The 17,554-nt window shown below is 36.7% G+C and overlaps 1 protein-coding gene across 2 annotated transcripts in view; it reads right to left on the minus strand.

Moving 5' to 3' along the window:
* The window catches only part of ITGB1 (integrin subunit beta 1), a 58,151-nt gene that overhangs the window by 13,821 nt on the left and 26,776 nt on the right, over nucleotides 1–17,554 (minus strand). For both annotated transcript variants that reach the window (XM_054435294.2, XM_063669758.1), the window contains exons 4-11: nucleotides 15,841–16,063; nucleotides 14,093–14,263; nucleotides 11,866–12,104; nucleotides 9,606–9,761; nucleotides 8,670–8,765; nucleotides 8,283–8,372; nucleotides 6,276–6,416; nucleotides 5,915–6,114 (exon numbers count right to left, since the gene is read on the minus strand). In XM_054435294.2, the coding sequence (XP_054291269.1) occupies nucleotides 5,915–6,114; nucleotides 6,276–6,416; nucleotides 8,283–8,372; nucleotides 8,670–8,765; nucleotides 9,606–9,761; nucleotides 11,866–12,104; nucleotides 14,093–14,263; nucleotides 15,841–16,063 (1,316 nt within the window). The remainder of the gene's footprint in view (nucleotides 1–5,914; nucleotides 6,115–6,275; nucleotides 6,417–8,282; nucleotides 8,373–8,669; nucleotides 8,766–9,605; nucleotides 9,762–11,865; nucleotides 12,105–14,092; nucleotides 14,264–15,840; nucleotides 16,064–17,554) is intronic.

The raw sequence follows: 17,554 nt of genomic DNA on the forward strand, positions 1-17,554 counted from the left end.
AACTGCATAAACTAATGAGCAAAATAACCAGCTAACATCATAAAGACAGCATCGAACTCACACAAAACAATATTAACCTTAAATGTCAATGGGCTAAATGCTCCAATTAAAAGACACAGACTGGCAAATTGGATAGAGTCAAGACCCATCAGTGTGCTGTATTCAGGAGACCCATCTCACGTGCAGAGACAAACACAGGCTCAAAATAAAGGGATGGAGGAAGATCTACCAAGCAGATGGAAAACAAAAAAAGGCAGTGGTTGCAATCCTAGTCTCTGAAAAAACAGACTTTAAACCAACAAAGATCAAAAGGGAAAAAGAATGGGGTGGGGGGAGGGGGGAGGGATAGCATTGGGAGATATACCTAATGCTAGATGACGAGTTGGTGGGTGCAGTGCACCAGCATGGCACATGTATACATATGTAACTTACCTGCACATTGCGCACATGTACCATAGAGCCTAAAGTATAATAATAATAATGATAATAATAATAATAAAAAGAAAAAAAAAAAAAAGAATGCCATTACATAATGGTAAAGGGATAAATTCAACAGGAAGAGCTGACTATCCTAAATATATATGCACCCAATACAGGAGCACCCAGATTCATAAAGCAGGTCCTGAGAGACCGAGAAAGAGACTTAGACTCCCACACAATAATAATACGAGACTTTAACACCACGTTGTCAACATTAGACAGATCAACGAGACAGAAAGTTAACAAGGATATCCAGGAATTGAACTCAGCTCTGCACCAAGCGGACCTAATAGACATCTACAGAACTCTCCATCCCAAAACAACAGAATATACATTCTTCTCAGCACCACACCGCACTTATTGCAAAATTGACTACATAGTTGGAAGTAAAGCACTCCTCAGCTAATGTAAAAGCACAGAAATTACAACAAACTGTCTCTCAGACCACAGTGCAATCAAACTAGAACTCAAGATTAAGAAACTCACTCAAAACTGCTCAACTGCATGGAAACTAAACGACCTGCTCCTGAATGACTACTGGGTACATAACGAAATGAAGGCAGAAATAAAGATGTTCTTTGAAACCAACGAGAACAAAGACACAACATACCAGAATCTCTGGGACACATTTAAAGCAGTGTGTAGAGGGAAATTTACAGCACTAAATGCCCACAAGAGAAATCAGGCAAGATCTAAAATTGACACCCTAACATCACAATTAAAAGAACTAGAGAAGCAAGAGCAAACACATTCAAAAGCTAGCAGAAGGCATGACACCCTAACATCACAATTAAAAGAACTAGAGAAGCAAGAGCAAACACATTCAAAAGCTAGCAGAAGGCAAGAAATAACTAAGATCAGAGCAGAACTGAAGGAGATAAGAGACATAAAAAACCCTTCAAAAAATCAATGAATTCAGGAGCTGGTTTTTTGAAATGATCAACAAAATTGACAGACCGCTAGCAAGACTAATAAAGAAGAAAAGAGAGAAGAATCAAATACGTGCAATAAAAAATGATAAAGGGGATATCATCATCGATCCCACAGAAATACAAATTACCATAAGAGAATACTATAAACACCACTACGCAAATTAACTAGAAAATCTAGAAGAAATGGATAAATTCCTGGACACATACACCCTCCCAAGACTAAACCAGGAAGAAGTTGAATCCCTAAATAGACCAATAACAGGCTCTGAAATGGAGGCAATAATTAATAGCCTACCAACCAAAAAAAGTCGAGGACCAGACGGATTCACAGCCGAATTCTACCAGAGGTACAAAGAGAAGCTGGTACCATTCCTTCTGAAACTATTCCAATCAATAGAAAAAGAGGGAATCCTCTCTAACTCATTTTAGGAGGCCAGCATCATCCTGATACCAAAGCGTGGCAGAGACACAACAAAGAAAGAGAATTTTAGACCAATATCCCTGATGAACATCGATGCAAAAATCCTCAGTAAAATACTGGCAAACCAAATCCAGCAGCACATCAAAAAGCTTATCAACCACAATCAAGTTGGCTTCATCCCTGGGCAAGGCTGGTTCAACATATCCAAATCAATAAACGTAATCCATCATATAAACAGAACCTAAGACAAAAAACACATGATTATCTCAATAGATGCAGAAAAGGTGTCCGACAAAATTCAACAGCCCTTCATGCTAAAAACTCTCAATAAACTAGGTATTGATGGGATGTATCTCAAAATAATAAGAGCTATTTATGACAAACCCACAGCCAATATCATATTGAATGGGCAAAAACTGGAAGCATTCCCTTTGAAAACTGGCACAAGACAGGGATGCCCTCTCTCACCACTCCTATTCAACATAGTGTTGGAAGTTCTGGCCAGGGCAATCAGGCAGGAGAAAGAAATAACACATAACAATATTCCCACAAAGGGAAGCCCATCAGTTAATTACGAAAAGAGGAAGTCAAATTGTCCCTGTTTGCAGATGACATCATTGTATATTTAGAAAACCTCATCGTCTCAGCCCAAAATCTCCTTAAGCTGATAAGCAACTTTAGCAAAGTCTCAGGATACAAAATCAATGTGCAAAAATCACAAGCATTCCTGTACACCAATAACAGACAGAGAGCCAAATTATGGGTGAACTCCCATTCATAACTGCTTCAAAGCGAATAAAATACCTAGGAATACAACCTACAAGGGATGTGAAGGACCTCTTCAAGGAGAACTACAAACCACTGCTCAACAAAATAAAAGAGGACACAAACAAATGGAAGAACATTCCATGCTCATGGATAGGAAGAATCAGTATGGTGAAAATGCCCATACTGCCCAAGGTAATTTGGAGATTCAATGCCATCCCCATCAAGCTACCAATGACTTTCTTCACAGAATTGGAAAAAACTACTTTAAAGTTCATATGGAACCAAAAAAGAGCCCGCATTGCCAAGACAATCCTAAGCCAAAAGAATAAAGTTGGAGGCATCATGCTACCTGACTTCCAACTAAACTACAAGGCTACAGTAACCAAAACAGCATGGTACTGGTACCAAAACAGATATATAGACCAATGGAACAGAACAGAGCCCTCAGAAATAATACCACACATCTACAACCATCTGATCTTTGACAAACCTGACAAAAACAAGAAATGGAGAAAGGATTCCCTATTTAATAAATGGTCTGGGAAAACTGGCTAGCCATATGTAGAAAGCTGAAACTGAATCCCTTCCTTATACCTTATACAAAAATTAATTCAAGATGGATTAAAGACTTAAATGTCAGACCTAAAACCATAAAACCCTCAGAAGAAAACCTAGGCAATACCATTCAGGACACAGGCATGGGCAAGGACTTCATGACTAAAACACCAAAAGCAATGGCAATAAAAGCCAAAATTGACAACTGGGATCTAATTAAACTAAAGAGCTTCTGCACAGCAAAAGAAACTACCATCAGAGTGAACAGGCAACCTACAGAATGGGAGAAAATTTTTACAATCTACCCATCTGACAAAGGGCTAATATCCAGACTCTACAAAGAACTTAAACAAATTTACAAGAAAAAATCAAACAACCCCATCAAAAAGTAGGAGAAGGATATGAACAGACACTTCTCAAAAGAAGACATTTATGCAGTCAACCGACACATGAAAAAATACTCATCATCACTGGCCATCAGAGAAATGCAAATCAAAACCACAATGAGATACCATCTCACACCAGTCAGAATGACAATCATTAAAAAGTCAGCAAACAACAGGTGCTGGAGAGGATGTGGAGAAATAGGAACATTTTTACACTGCTGGTGGGAGTGTAAACTAGTTCAACCATTGTGGAAGACAGGGCAGTGATTCCTCAAGGATCTAGGACTAGAAATACCATTTGACCCAGCCATCCCATTACTGGGTATATATCTAAAGGATTATAAATCATGCTGCTATAAAGACACATGCACACGTATGTTTACTGCGGCACTATTCACAATAGCAAAGACTTGGAACCAACCCAAATGTCCATCAATGATAGACTGGATTAAGAAAATGTGGCACATATACACCATGGAATACTATGCAGCCATAAAAAGTGATGAGTTCATGTCCTTTGTAGGGACATGGATGAAGCTGGAAACCATCATTCTGAGAAAACTATCCCAAGGACAGAAAATCAAACACTGCACGTTCTCACTCACAGGTGGGAATTGAACAATGAGAACACGTGGACACAGTGTGGGGAACATCACACACTGGGGCCTGTCATAAGGTGGGGGTAGGGGGCAGGGATACCATTAGGAGATATACCTAATGTAAATGACAAGTTAATGGGTGCAGCACACCAACATGTCACATGTATACGTATGTAACAAACCTGCACGTTGTGCACATGTACCCTAGAAATTAAAGTATAATAAAAAAGAAGAAGAAGAATAATAATCTTGGAGGGAAAAATAATAATAATAGTAATAATTTAAAAGGGAAAAACTGGGAAAGAAAATAAAACTATAAAAAGTCTCTTCAAGCTCCCAATCTGTTAGGTGGGAGTGTCCATGCCACAAGTCACAGTCGTGTAGTAAAGTGTACACACATGTGCAAGCAGGGACAAATATACACAGGCGCACATGTACATTCCAGCCACTCAAGTTCATACGGAATATATGCAAGAGTCTAGGAAAAAAATTTCTTCAGGAAAGTAACCATTTTGGTCAAGACAAAAATGTAATCTAGCAATAAATAGTGAATGACACATGTGGGAAGGCAGAATAAACTTAATTTTAAAGAGTACATTAGTTACATTTTCAAATGGTATGCTATTACATTTACTATTCCAGGTGAACTGTCTACATTTAAAGCAACGGTCTGTTAGCCTAAAAAAATACAATAAACACATGCAGAAAAGTGCATGGAAGTTGAAGAAAAACATACTGTGTATACCAATTAAAATATAACTAGTATACTATCTAAAACTAAATTTATCCTACATGTGCAGACTTTTCAGGTTCCCTGTGTATTTTTAGAACACATAATGCTCATGGACACTGACTGCACTGATTCTATATCTGGTAAAAATATAAAGGAAAGAAAGGCAACGTATTTTCAAGATAATCTTTTTGGTTAAATGACATTTTACTAAAAATGGACCTGCATGATTAAAACAGGATATGTACAACATGGAAGATAAAGAAACTCTAACATTTAAATTGTTACTTAGCACAGACAATTAAAAACTGATAGTGAGCTAAAGCCATGTATTTCTTTCATGGTCAATAGCCTTCTAAGCCTAGTCATTTGGGGCTGACACTGGATTAAACACTCTCCCCTCTTGCTATTCTTTTACGGAGAAAGCTGTATTCAAAGTATACTCAGTTTTTAATTTTCAATTACAAAAAGTAACCACAGTGTGAAAATAAAATCTGAAGTAATTTTGTTAGTTTTCTTAGTATTAGATTCTACATACTGAAAATACCATTTTCTCTTTTGTATTTTACAACACATATTTATTTTTTAAAAATTATTCCAACAATGCAGAAGTACATGTAGTACAAGACAAACATCTTCTACTGCTTCATAATTCCATTTCTCAGACGAAATCGCCATCATCGGTTTGATGTTTTTCCAAAACATTTTCCTATAAACGTATTTTACACAAGCTTATTTTGTTCTAGAAAATTCAGACTGCTCTCACATGAGAGAAACGCTACCTTAACAATTTGTTGAATATACTTCTTTCATGGCTATAAAATCTTTTATTTTAAAGAGTAATCACTTTAAGAAAAAAAGGCAGGAAGGAACTTTCTATAAATATCACACACAAGATCATCAAACTGATCTTGTGGTGAGCAACCGTGGTTGGAAAAAATAATTTGCTCCAAATAGAGAGATACTCTCTGGATGTCCCAAAATATGACCTGCCTATACTCCCTAAACCAATGTAGCTCTGTCACTGACAACGCCCAGCTTACCTGCACGCTCCACACTCAAATGTCCCGTTTCCTTCATGACACTTGGGACTTTCAGGGATGCCTTCGCTTTGGCATTCACATTCACAGATGTACTGAAGAATAACCTCTACTTCCTCCGTAAAGCCCAGAGGCCTAATTTTAAAGCTGTCAGAATCCTTTTTTGGACACTTATTTGAAGTTATGCTAATTTCAAATTGAACCTTGAAGGGAAAAAAAAAGATTAACAACCAACTAAACAATTTAAATCTACTAAAAAATATTTCAAAAAGTTGCTCTCTTATTTTAATGTTTCTCAAAGTATAAACTAAATTTGCTTATAAATAACCAATGTTTTCTACAGAAAACTCTTTATACAACATACCTCATCTCCAATGGAAATATTGGAACATTTTCTTCCATTTTCCCCTGTTCCATTCACCCCGTTCTTGCAGTAAGATTTGTAACTTATTGTTACTCCTTCTGACAATTTGCTGTTTTCCAAAATGACTTCTGAGGAAAGGGACTAAAAGAATGCCTAATTATACACAGGAAAAGTCAAACAAAATGCTACTTGAATGCATAAAACCAATGGATAAATAAACTGTTCAGAAAAAAATATATTTCAAGAAAGTATCTACAAGCCAAATCCAATTGGATAACTAGAAAACACACAGGCCAGAGAAACAGGTTTTAATTAATAAGGATCCAATCTTTAAAATAAAATACACAACTGAAAAGAGTATTCCTGTTTTAATCAGAGTTAAGATACTGAGGATCACACAGTGCAGAGGGCTGTTACTAATTAGGAGTCTTCAGAATGTGGAATAGGCCGGGCGTGGTAGTTCACGCCTGTAATCCCAGCACTTTGGGAGGCCGAGGTAGGTGGACTGCCTGAGTTCAGGAGTTGGAGACCAGCCTGGCCAACACAGTGAAACCCCATCTCTGCTAAAATACAAAAAAAAAAAAAATTATCCGGGCATGGCAGCGTGCACCTGTAATCCCAGCTACTCGGGAGGCTGAGACAGAAGAATCGCCTGAACCCGGGAGGCGGGGGTTGCAGTGAGCCAAGATCACACCACTGCACTCCAGCCTGGGCAACAGAGTGCGATTCCATCTAAACAAAACAAAACAAAACAAAAAAACCCAAAAAAAAAACAAACGAAATAAATGCTGTCTTCCCCATCGGCAAAATGGCATTTCTGTAGTCCTACCTCTCCAGCTAACTATGGACTAGGGTAAACAATCAACTATGCAGTCTAGGAACAAATTTGCTTAAGGAACCATTGTAGCCCAGCCAAAAAACAAAAAAAAAACCAAAATCCCCCAAGAAGGAAGGATTCAAGCCAGGGCTTGTTTAACGTATGAGACTATTCAGGACAAATGGAGAAGGGTACAATGGCAAGCTATCTCTTGTTCACACTCCTGAAAGAACAGAAGTTAGGAAAATTATCTAAGACGGGAGAATGGGAAAAGCTGTGGAACAAGTAAAATCTTAAAAACCTTTATAAAAACCCCTCTGAGTCAGGCCTTTCCAAACCATTATGGTACCCCCATAAAAAAGGGAAGCCTCATATGGTGGGCTGGCCTTTCCAAAGCATTATGGTACCCCCATGACATGAAGTAAAAATGTCTAAAATTCAAGCTGCCAAAGGGATAGGGGGATGGGGGCTGAAAGTGGTGCACGAGGCACAAAAGGGTTACCATATTACAATTGCCTTCAGATCATTTAAATGATTATTAATTAAGGCTAACTCGGTGTGATTAAAGTACACTGAATTATGCTCAAAAAGGATAAGCCAATTCCTCTTTAATTTCAATTCAACTTCCTCCCATCTGTGAGGGGAAAACAACACTATAAATCTTTTTGAAATAGACAAATCACACGTATATTTACATTTTTATATATTTTATGGTATATGTATATATGAGTCTGTGTGTACCTCCTGAAATAGAAACCCATATCCTCTGAATATATGGGAAGAGAAGAATTGGCAAAAAAAAAAAAAACTTTTCTAGCACAATTCATCAGAATAGATGACTCTATAAAGGATATTTTGGGGAGGAAAAAGATTGGAGAAATCCTGTAAGTTTAAATGTAAGTTATGTTTTACAATTGCTTTCTAACAAGGAAATCTATTCCTTAATGATAAGCAAACAGTTATTGGAAATACTCCCCACACGCCTTTATCACATTTTCACTTCGTTTAGGCTATGAATCTTGCTTTTGTAAGACAATATGTATAAAGTTTTTCCTCTAGATACAGAATTTAAGTTTTTCTGTAGTACTTTGGGCTCGCTAAAGTGTGTATGAAGGAAGTTTTACTTTCTTTGTAATAAGTATTCTCAACAGGGTATTGTCCAAAACTGATCTTATTTAAGATGTACTCACATTGTATGCATCAATGATCAACTGAATTACATTGCTAGAATTTGCAGATAATGTTCCTACTGCTGACTTAGGGATCAAGTTTTTCAGCTCCTGCAATTAAAAGATAAAACACGTAAAATACGACTACTATTCATTCAACCAATTAGCATCCACTGAGCAACTTTTATCTTTAAATGCCAGTTCCCATGTTTCCTGTTAACTAACTTTAGGAGTCAAACCTAGAAACCAGTTTTATAATATGTGATTAAAAATTAATATAAACCACTTTTGTAAAATTCGGTTTGCCTATCTGGTGGCATTTTCCCACATTTCAATTCAGACATGATTTGCCTCTAACAACTCAACCAAAAATGTTTAGAATTTTGTTCTTTTATCTCACACATTTACCTTGTAAACAGGCTGAAATTCTTCAGTAACTGCAAAAATCGTCTGAATATTATTTTCACTCAGTTTCTGGACAAGGTGAGCAATAGAAGGATAATCCTAAGAAATCAAGTAACATAATTTAGTATTTAAATACACCCTTATAATCTCTTCTAATTTTTCAATTTAGTTATACATGCAAGATTATACATAACTCGATTATAAGACTGCTTTAGATAACTAGATTACATATATAATCCATATATAGCTAGATTACATCTAGTTGCATACATATAACTAGATTACAAGACTGCTTTCAAATAACAGTATCAAATATAAACTGCTGAAGTGAGTCGTGTGTATACATGAATTGCTAATCCTCTTCTCTTTCATGTATGAACAAAAAATTCCATATTCAAAAGGTTTTAAATAGTAAGATTATCTATGTATATTAAATATAAGGACAATGAAATTGAAGAATAGTAATTAAATATTCTATTATCTACAACTTAAGAAAAAGACCAAGATTTACCATTTGGATTTCTTCTAGAACTTGAATGCTTTGCCAATATTTATTTTCAATAAAGGCAGAGTGACTGCTTTTAAAAATTGTATAAGACAAAGAGTATGAGACTAGATAAATTATTTATTTAGAAATAGTACTGACTGTGCTACCAAATGCTGTGGGCGGGGAGTTGAGGCAAAGAGTGAAAGTGGCATCTGGGCATCCCTTTCCCACCCCAGTGAGGCCCTTGTCTGAGCAGAAGGAAGCAAATACAAAGCTGCATCTTCACAAACAGCAACACTAGCTTTCCTGCACTTTCAATCAGGACCCCTACTTACCAAAATAGCAAAACCTCAAACCCTGAGAAACCCCAAGCCAGTCACCCACAAGCTCTTAGTATTAAACATTAAAATCCAACATAAACACATTCGCTATGTAAGGAACTAAGCACTTACATAATAATGGCTCATTGTGTACATATTATTTTCCAGGTGACATTGTCCATCATTTGGTAAAACAATGCCACCAAGTTTCCCATCTCCAGCAAAGTGAAACCCGGCATCTGTGGAAAACACCAGCAGCCGTGTAACATTCCTCCAGCCAATCAGTGACTTGAAAAGAAAAGGATTTCAATTTTAAAACACTATTCACAGTAATTCAACAAAAATCCTTTAATTTTCATACAGGCCACCATTGTATTTTTAACCTAATTCTGTATTTTCTGTGTCTTCTCTTTATACAATGGTAATTATCTTGCTGAGAAATACACAAAGCCCACTAAATGAAGCTCTTCCATCCCATGTACAACCATATCTTGCCTGACCATCCGTATCTCCCAATCTCTCAGTTCTTTTTTAAAACTGTGTTTTTGTTTTGTTTGGTTTGGTTTGGTTTAGTTCTGCTTATCATCGTATCTCCAACAGCTAGCAAGCCCCGCACACTGCTTGGCAAGCAGTAAGCGCTTGATGAGCATTTGCTGAATAAATGAAAGTGTCTGAGCCTATCCTTACTTTACCCCACTGCTGCTGTCTTGTCCTCATCCACCCATCTCTGCTCTATGTTCTATGCTATGCATCTTCTTTATCAGCCCACCATATGAGGCTTCCTTTTTTTAATAACAGAAATAATTATCTTGTTTAAGGATAATTTCACCCATTCTAACTCCTCAATCAGTACTGTTTATGCGCTCATTTACTTTATTCTTGCCCTTTCCAATAAACAATCTAAAGTAACTGTAAAATCTTCTCGTCACTATGGTAATTTATAATTATAAAATCATAGGACTATAGGAATTTACTTGCTTTCGTTAATTTCTTTAATACGTCTGTTTAGATCTTCATAAGACTGTAAAATACTTTAAGGTAGGAATCACATTTATTAATACTGGCAATCTTTCAAAAGTGGAATGTCTGATTCTTTTGCATCTAGAGGAGTGGATCAGCATGACCAACACAGAAAAATAGCCACAACCAAGGGTGTTATGGCTTGTTTAATCCCACAGGTTAAGGCCTAGTTAGAGGCAGCCCAGAGAATGCCCTCCCCACAACGAGCTGCTAACAGGTTCACACATCAATGGCTAGTAAGAAAAGAGGTGTAAGGCTAGGAATGCTACTTGCTTCGGCTATAACAGCAGGGACTAACCTTAAATTGCAAATACTCTAGTGAAAAGTCGAAAGTTAATAACAATATAGGAATTACTATTTGCTGAATGCTCATTGGTACTTTATAGAGATTGATGCATTTTAACTTCACAAGAGCCCTAAGAGGTAGATACTATTATCATCCCTTCTTAAAGAGAAGAAAACAGCCCTGGAGAGGCTAAGTAAATTGCCCAGCATCAGTGGTGACAGAAAAATTCTTAATTACTATCCATATTCCTTCACTTATTATTTTGGGCATCAATTAGCACCTTAGCAAAAATTGACTGAAAAATAACCACTAAGAGACCTCTAAAATCAAAGAAGGTCATCTAGAGAATGGGGGTACTGGAGGGAACAAAAATGAGACAAGAGTAGGTACGCAGGACAAACTTGACATGACAATGTTTTCTAGTTTCAGCGTCAGCCACAACATTAAAGTGTCATCTCAAAATACGTAGCTGCTACATGGATCATAAAATACCAATTACTGATCCAATAGGGATGGGCTTACTACTGAAAATCTTATAATTAAAATTACAAATATTGTATCACTTCTCAAAATACATCTATTCATATAGCTTAAAAACTAGAGCTTAAAAAGTTTTTTCTTTTCAAATTACTAAGACACAAGAGAAAGATGTGTCTTTCAAAGACAATGAGAAGAAAACTGACCAAAGGAAAATGATACAAGACACTCTCCCTTTGAGCAATTTCAAGGTTCCTGGTGATGCCTCAGATAATAACATCAATTCTATCTCTGGTACAAAGCCAGAGAGTTAGGACACATGGGCTTTTCTAAAATCCAGACCACCAGCTACAGTACAGAGAGGTTGCCCCACTGTTTCAAATGGTTAGCATGAATAAACTAACTGTGTGGTTTGCATAAAGATTAAATATGCTTTTATAAAGGCACTTTATGTATAGAGGCAATTTAAGGGTTTACTTAAATTACTTCTCTAAGATAATCAAATGTATGAAAATTAAGGTCAATTTTTCTATTAACATAGTAAAATCACACTTAAAATTTACACACATAATAGAAACAACATCCCCTGTAGGAAATGAATGCGCTTACTCCACAAACTGCAACTTGCATGATGGCATCAAAACCACCTTCTGGAGAATCCAAATTTCCAGATATGCGCTGTTTTCCAACAAGTTCATTAAATACTTCTCCTTTATTAGTAAGACTGAGCACATTTTTGTAGCTAAATGGGCTGGTGCAGTTCTGTTCACTTGTGCAAGGGTTCCTGAGCTTAGCTGGTGTTGTGCTAATGTAAGGCATCACAGTCTTTTCCACAAATGAGCCAAATCCTGTAAAGACAAAAATGGTACATAAATGAATGAATGAATGGATAGATGGAAAGACAGAGATTTGCATTGTTTAAAAAATTCATCTATGTTACCAAATGTAGGTTACTATGGACTGAATGTCTGTGTTACCCCAAAATTCCTACATTGAAAACCTAATTCCCAACATGATGGTATTAAGAAGTGGTTCCTTTGGAAGGTGATTAGATCATGAGGGCAGAGCCCTTATGAATGGGATTAGTAACTGATACAGTTTGGGTATCTGTCCTCGCCCAAGTCTCATGTTCAAATGTGATCCCCAATGTTGAAGGTACGGCCTGGTGGGAGGTATTTGCATCATGGGGGCAGGTCAATCCCTCATGGCTTGGTGCTATTCTGACCACAGTGAGTGAGTTCTCATGAGATCTGTTATTTAAAATTATGTGGCACCTCCCCCCACCTCTTGCTCCTGCTCCCACCATGTGAGAAGCCTGCTCCCCACTTTGCCTTCTGCCATCATTGGAAGCTTCCTGAGGCCTCCCCAGAGGCCTTGCTGATGCTAGTGCCATGCTTCCTGTAGAGCCTGCAGGACCGTAAACCAACTAAATCTCTTTTCTTCATAAATTACCCAGTGTCAGATATGTCTTTATAGCAACGTAAGAATAGACTCCTACAGTGACCTCATCAAAGAAGCCCCAGAGAGCTGCTGTCCCCCTGCTGCTATGTGAGTATATGGCAAGAAGGTATCATCTATGAACCCAGAAGAAGGACCTCACCAGATGCTCAATCTGCCTGGATCTTGGACTTCTCACCTCCAGAGCTGTGAGAAATAAATTTCTGTTGTTCATAAGCCACCCAGTTTATAGGATTTTCTTAAAGCAGCACAAATGGACTAAGACCTAAGACAATCTTTTTATTTTGCCTCCCTACTTTAAAAGTAACTCACATTCATTTTCTTGGCACACCAGCTCTCAATAATGACATGCTGAACAAATGAATAAATAAATATTCTAGAATTCTAGCCATTTTAAAAAACACTAATTTGGTAGGAGCTCCCTAATGCCATGGTCCTTGAATTACGCTTACAGAATAAAAGAACATTTTAAGCAAGTGCTATTTTTTAATGTTTCCACTAAAATAGGGCTAATTTTTGAAAGGCAGCTCTTAGGCCTCATAACTGTCAAATCTTTCTAATATTCTGTTGCTAAACCTCTGCAGCAACAGGAGTGGAGAGAAGCACGCAAAAAAGAGGCTAAGCTGGGGATGCATGAAATGGGAAAAATAAGGTTTGGAGAGCAGACCATCATCATATGAAAAATCCAGGTCTAAGGTGAGATCAGGCTGTACGGGCAGGCGCAGACATACTAACTAGCAATTAGATAAAATCTGGGTACTCAACACATGTTTATAAAATAAGTCATAAGGGCCAGGCATGGTGGCTCACGCCTGTAGTCCCAACACTCTGGGAGGCCAAGGCAGCTGGATTACCTGAGGTCAGGAGTTCGAGATCAGCCTGGCCAACATGGTGAAACCCCATCTCTACTAAAAATACAAAAAATTAGTTGGGCATGGTGGCAGACACCTGTAATCCCAGCTACTCAGGAGGCTGTGGCAGGAAAATCACTTGAACCCGGGAAGCGGAGGTTGCAGTGAGCTGAGATCATGCCACTGCACTCTAGCCTGGGCAACAAGAGTGAAACTCTTAAAATAAAAACAAAATAAAGTAAGTCATAAGATAAATGATCAAGTTAGTATGAAAATAAGCATGCAAGTCATTATCTATGAGGTACAATCTGTGTCAAACAGTAGCATCCAGTGACAGAGGAACAAGGTGGCAGAAAAGATCATTAAACGTGTGACTGGAATATCAACTTCCACTCAGAAAAGGCTAAAAAACTGGCCTGTTTATCTCACAAGTATGTTGTGAGTAACAAAGGAAGAAAATATAAAACAACATTTGAGAATTGCCAATACTTTATAATGAAAATGGTCAATGTTCCCAACATTCCTACCAATTCTGAAGTCCGAAGTAATCCTCCTCATTTCATTCATCAGATCTGTTCCAAGACTTTTTACATTCTCCAAATCGTCTTTCATTGAGTAAGACAGGTCCATAAGGTAGTAGAGGTCAATGGGATAGTCTTCAGCTCTCTTGAATTTTAATGTAAATGTCTGTGGCTCCCCTAATTAGACAAGAGATTAGAAAATGAAACTTGCCTGTTGGCAATCAAACGCAAATGAGAAAAACCAAATAAATGTGGTTTACATGGTAAACACAATAAAATAAAACATGTTGTCATAATTTTTACAAAAACCTGGGAATTCCATAAGTAACTCAATGGGTATGAATTCAGTTTCATTCAACAAATACTTAAAACACCAGGCCTTCAGGATGCAAAGATAAAAAAGACATTCCCAATCCACAGTGGACAAAACAGACAAAAAGTCAGTTTATAAGAGAAGAAAACAAATAGAACACCATAAATTAGTCTGGGGAGGGCAAGGCAGAACACGTGATAGGGTACAACTGACTTTTTAGACACTGAAGTTGTGAACTCTCTTCTGTGTGTAATGGGATGCCACTCCCTGCAAGTGACCCGATTTTTACTTCAGAAAATCTGGCAGAAAGCTTTAAAAATAAATTTTTTATTTATTATTATCTATTATTATTTATTATTTTATTTTCATTATCATTATGAGGCAAAGAGACTAGCTAATCTACAAAAGAAACCCAGAGAGAGACGATGAAGGAGGAGAAGAGAGAGATACAAGAGATGTTAATGTAATTTACTTAGGAAATACAGGAGAGAGGTTTGGAGGAAAATGTAATTAAAATTTTAACTTGTAGTTTTCTCTATATAGATCTCTAATAGGCAGTTGGAGAAATGGGTTTGGAGCTCAAGAAAAAGTCTGTGTTGCTGCAGCATACAAGTGGGTTTTAAAGCCATGAGAGGAAAACTGACATTTAGGTGGACTGCAAAAAGGGAGGAAGAGAAAAGACACAAAAAGAGGCCTGGAAGGCAATGGTAAGAGACACAAAGAAAAACCGAGGAGTGGTGTCACTGATCAAGGGGAGAGCATTTCAAAAAGTACAAAGTGTTACTTGGTACGGAAGAGTTTTTTTAAAAAAAAAAAAAAAAAAAAAAAAAAGCCCTGACAAGGGTCCCCTGGGTCTGCGGGCTGAAGGCGATGGTGGAGCTTTGCTAGAGCAGGATGAGGAGGAGAGGGCTGACCTGGTTGAGGAGGGGCTGGGAGGGAAGTCAGGGGACAGGGCCACTCTACCATTCTCCTGACAAGAAAGGTCGGAAACCAGAAAAGGGAAGAAGAGGGCTTGTTTTTTCCTTCATGTTTAGATGTGGGACTAACAGACATAATTACAAAAACCTTAACAGTTCAATAATACGAAACAAATACAAAGGAAAAGAACAGGTTAAAATGTTGCTTTTATAATACATTATGTAATTAGACCAGAGGATGAACACTTTCATTTTTAAAACTCACTAAAGCTAATTAATACTTTCTGAATCTTTAACAAAATTTACTTTGAATATTAGGCAACATTTAATATTATTCCAAGTATATATGTCTTATAATTGTTATATCTGCAAAAATTTTCTAAAATTTAAACAATTCCACATTTTTGAGTGCCAGTCCACAGGTAAAAACAAGCCTTCAACAGAAACTGGTCAGAGTTTGCATAAAGCTGGTGTCGAATGCCTCAAGTAAACACGCAGGTATTCACAGAGCTGGGCTTCCATACCTGATCTTAATCGCAAAACCAACTGCTGTGGTTGGATCTGAGTAATATCCTCTGGCTTGAGCTTCTCTGCTGTTCCTTTGCTACGGTTGGTTACATTTTTATTTTTCTTTATATCTTTGGAGCCTCTGGGATTTTCTATGTCATCTGGAGGGCAACCCTTCTTTTTTAAGGCTTCTAAATCATCACAGCGTGCAGAAGTAGGCATTCCTTCCTGTAAAAATGTCTAAATGACATATAAAATATAGGTATAAATGAAAAGTGTAATGGTCAAACCTTTTTACATAATGATTGCAAATAAGCAATTAAATTGCAAAATATCAAATCACATCTAATGTACCTCAATTCTGGCTTTTAAACAAAATGCTCCCTTCATCCAAACTGTGGTAAGTGTTCTTGTTAAAAAACAATCATTTCCAAGAAAGTAACACCTTTCCCAGAACTGACCCAAGTGTACACAGTAAATGCTCTATCTTGTAATTCAGAGTATCTAATCAAAAGCAATTTCTTTAGTGAAATCACTAATTGAGCATGGTTAATAGCCACTAATAATGTATACATACACCCAAATATCAGATCATTTCTCCAAAATTTCCCTTTGAAAAGTCCTTACAAAGCGTCTCATATTATGTGGCACTCTCCCCATCGCAATATGCTCAACAACCCGATGTTTAGGGAAAACAGATGAGCTTAAAAACATCTCAATTAATTATGGCATTTTTTAAAAGGACAACACGAAATTTAGCACAGATTAAATAAGTATTCCCACAGGTTTGAAAAAACTTTAAGTATTAGCTATTATTGTAAATAAGTTTTTAAAAAACTTTTAAAAAGCAAAATAGTAAGTATATGACAAGGGTAAAGGTCCTAATGGCAGGTAAATTTCAAAAAAGGAAAAAAAGGTCCTAATGGCAGGTGAATGGATATTTGCAGTAGTAAAATTTCTAGTAATGACAGATTTTAAATGTGCTATACATCAAACAACTTAGAAATAAAAATTTAATCAGATAACTGAAAAGTACCTTAGGGAATTCAAAAACACTGCTGTTAAAGATCTATATAAAGACTGAATAAAGGTGTTTCATGAAATATGAAAATGTGGGGGAAACAGTGACATTATATATGGTATTTATTTATCAAATATCAATTTAATGGTGCTGTATAAAGTAACAGTAAGTGAAGATATTTAAATTTAAAGAATACACAATGGTTTTTACATAAGATTTTTTAAGAGAAACATCATACTAATGAGAGTATTTTTGTAATCAACAACTGGAAGGGAATACCAAGAATCAGATAATTCAAAGCTGCACTACTTATTAAACCTAAACTACTACCTACCAAAGCACAATATCCTAGTGAATTACATATTTCTAAATACTAATCAATCCAGGAAATTTACGATCATGACACCCAAATACAATTTCACTGAATATATTCAGAAAGCCTTTAAAATTTTAAGAATTATGCTCCAAAGCTCAAAGGCTAAGATAATCCTTAACTACAGATAAACCATAGTCCCCATAAAATGAATATGTTAATAATAGCAGCTATCCCTTATTTAGAAGTTTTTAAGTGAAACTGCTTTAAGTTCATCAATTCTAATTATTGTAACAATAGATAAAGCGGATATTATCATCCTCATTTTCAGATATGAAAACCAAGAGCTTCAGTTACATAAGCCTTGCCTGAGACAAACTCACAACACTCCATATTT

The sequence above is a fragment of the Pongo pygmaeus genome, chromosome 8 (genome assembly GCF_028885625.2).
Source record: "Pongo pygmaeus isolate AG05252 chromosome 8, NHGRI_mPonPyg2-v2.0_pri, whole genome shotgun sequence".
Classification (NCBI taxonomy): Eukaryota; Metazoa; Chordata; class Mammalia; order Primates; family Hominidae; genus Pongo; species Pongo pygmaeus.